This window comes from Myotis brandtii, unplaced genomic scaffold, assembly GCF_000412655.1.
Source record: "Myotis brandtii unplaced genomic scaffold, ASM41265v1 scaffold424, whole genome shotgun sequence".
Taxonomy (NCBI): domain Eukaryota; kingdom Metazoa; phylum Chordata; class Mammalia; order Chiroptera; family Vespertilionidae; genus Myotis; species Myotis brandtii.
In genome coordinates this window covers 380,002-382,441 of record NW_005366245.1, presented here as the reverse complement: position 1 = coordinate 382,441, position 2,440 = coordinate 380,002, and the positions used below count along the sequence as shown (strand labels likewise).

The 2,440-nt window shown below is 41.2% G+C and overlaps 1 protein-coding gene across 2 annotated transcripts in view; it reads left to right on the top strand.

Moving 5' to 3' along the window:
• Positions 1–2,440, top strand: part of NUDT9 (nudix (nucleoside diphosphate linked moiety X)-type motif 9) — a 28,411-nt gene that overhangs the window by 21,206 nt on the left and 4,765 nt on the right. For both annotated transcript variants that reach the window (XM_005874083.2, XM_005874081.2), the window contains exon 6: positions 1,678–1,824. In XM_005874083.2, the coding sequence (XP_005874145.1) occupies positions 1,678–1,824 (147 nt within the window). The remainder of the gene's footprint in view (positions 1–1,677; positions 1,825–2,440) is intronic.

The following is a 2,440-nucleotide window of genomic DNA, read 5'->3' as shown; positions in this document are numbered from 1 at the left end:
TCCCTCGGGAGCGGGCCTAAGCCAGCAGGTGGTCATTCCCCAAGGGGTCCCAGACTGTGAGAGGGCACAGGCCGGGCTGAGGGACCCTCCCGAGTGCACAAATTTTTGTGCACCGGGCCTCTAGTCTTTATAATAAAGATCATCTTATCTACTTCATAGGATTACTAGAAATAGCATGCAGAGCAGTGGTTATACAGTAGGTACTCACTAATTTGGGTCCCATCTCAGAAATCAACCCCTACTCCAAGCCCGAGGTAAGATTTTTAGCATTTTTTGTTGTTGAATTGTGATAACTTTAGACATAGTAAACTATATAACTTTTATTACTTAATAATTCCTACAGTTTTAAAAATTTTCATATCAGCAGGAAGATGTACTTTGACTTCACATCAGTGGTATAGATGTAAAAAAGAAATATATATTTTTATTGATTTTAGAGAGGAAGGGAGAGGGAGAGAGAGATAGAAACATCAGATATGAGAGAGAATCACACCCCACACTGGGGATTGAGCCTGCAACCCAGGCATGTGCCCTGACCGGGAATTGAACCATGACATCCTGGTTCATTGGTTGACATTCAATCACTGAGCCACCCCGGCAGGGCCCAGTAGCATATTTTAAGTGGCTTTTAAAAAAATGTTTATATGTATGGCAGAGAGTTTTATATTTAATGCCCTAATGTTAAATGGAGATAGTTTTACAAGAGGATGACTTTTTATACACATACCACTATTTGCAAGAATTGTTATTTCTTTGTAAGATAAAAATGGAATGGAAATGAATATCAGCTGACTGTGATGAAAGCCTAGGCTAATTATTACAAGCCGAGTAGTAAAACTTTGCTCATACGGAGTACAAAACGCAATAATGATTTTATCATAGGATTTTATATTTTTATTCTCATTTGAAATTCCAATTAGTCAGGCAATTGTTGTCACTGATATCATTTTAAGAGTCATTCATCTAATCAGTATATTTTGTCATCTAACAATGCAGACATTGAGGATGCAACAGAGCAACATGAACAAACATCCCTGTCCTCTTGGCGCTCACACTCTAGTGGGGGAGACAGATAACATAAGATAAATAACTAATTATATCTTAGAAGGTGATACATTTTAAGAAAGGACACTAGGACGTGTTGGAGATTTTGCCATTTTAGACAGAGAAGTTAGAGAAGGTCTCCCTGAGAAGACCTTTAGTAAAGATCTGAAGGAGGTGAATGCGTGAATTATGGGGATATCTGAGGAAAAGCATCTTGGACAGAAGTAACATAGCAGGTGCAAAGTCCCTAAGATGAGAGTATGTCTGGCATGTCTTAAGAACATTGAGGAGGTCAGTGTGGCTGGAATGGAATAAACGATGGGGAAAGTATCAACTTTCTGTATTCTTTCTTGCCTCCAGACCTTCCTTCCTTAGCTGGAAAGGAGTCTGATTCTCTCAGTTTACCATAGGCTAACCTTGGACCAATTACTGTGGTCAAATATATCTGAGATACCCTGACTGCTTCTACTAGAAACACATGGTTTAGGGAAGAATATATGACAGAAGAATAGGGATCATGTTTATGGGCAGATAGACCAGTAAAGGTCCATGCATTACTCAGTAAATATTTGTTGGATAAATTAAAGCTTATTACTTTTCTTTCTTTTTTTTCTTTTTTAAATGTGCTCTTAGGGAATGGTGGACCCAGGAGAGAAGATTAGTGCTACACTGAAGAGAGAATTTGGTGAGGAAGCTCTCAACTCCTTACAGAAATCCAGTGCTGAAAAAAAACAATTAGAGGAACAGTTGCACAAACTCTTCAGCCAGGAACATCTAGTGGTAAGAAATGGTGGTTCCCAGGAAGGAGTTAGTCCTATGCATTAGTGAGACTTTCTTAAAGTTCACCTGGAAATCTGGTAGATCATTCTCTGAATAAAGTGAAAAATTGTATGTTTGTAATACCTGTTCATAAAACAACTTAAAGTTGTAGTACGTCTACACTGTAAATAGATTTATTTTTATAGCCCAACTTTAGTTCGATTACATCATCTAATCTAATAAAAGAGAAACATGGTAATTAGCGTACGACCGCTACCCTTCCCATTGGCTAATTAGCGAGATATGCAAATTAATCACCAGCCAAGATGGCGGTTAACCGCCAATAAAGATGGCGGTTAATTTGCATATGTAGGCATAATGCAGGGAGGCGAAAGGGAAAGCACGGAAGAAGCCCCCTGCCACTGACAGTGATCGGAAACCCAGGGGGGAACTAAGAGCCGGGGGCCGCCTTTGCCCTGCCCCCCAGCCATGATCGGAGAATCGGGCGCCTTTGCCCCACTGGCCAGTGATAGCGGGAAGTAGGGGTGGAGCCAGCGATGGGAGCTGGGCACGGGCGAAGCTGGCAGTCCCAGGAGCTAGGAGTCCCTTGCCAGGCCTAAAGCAGAGCCCGCGATCG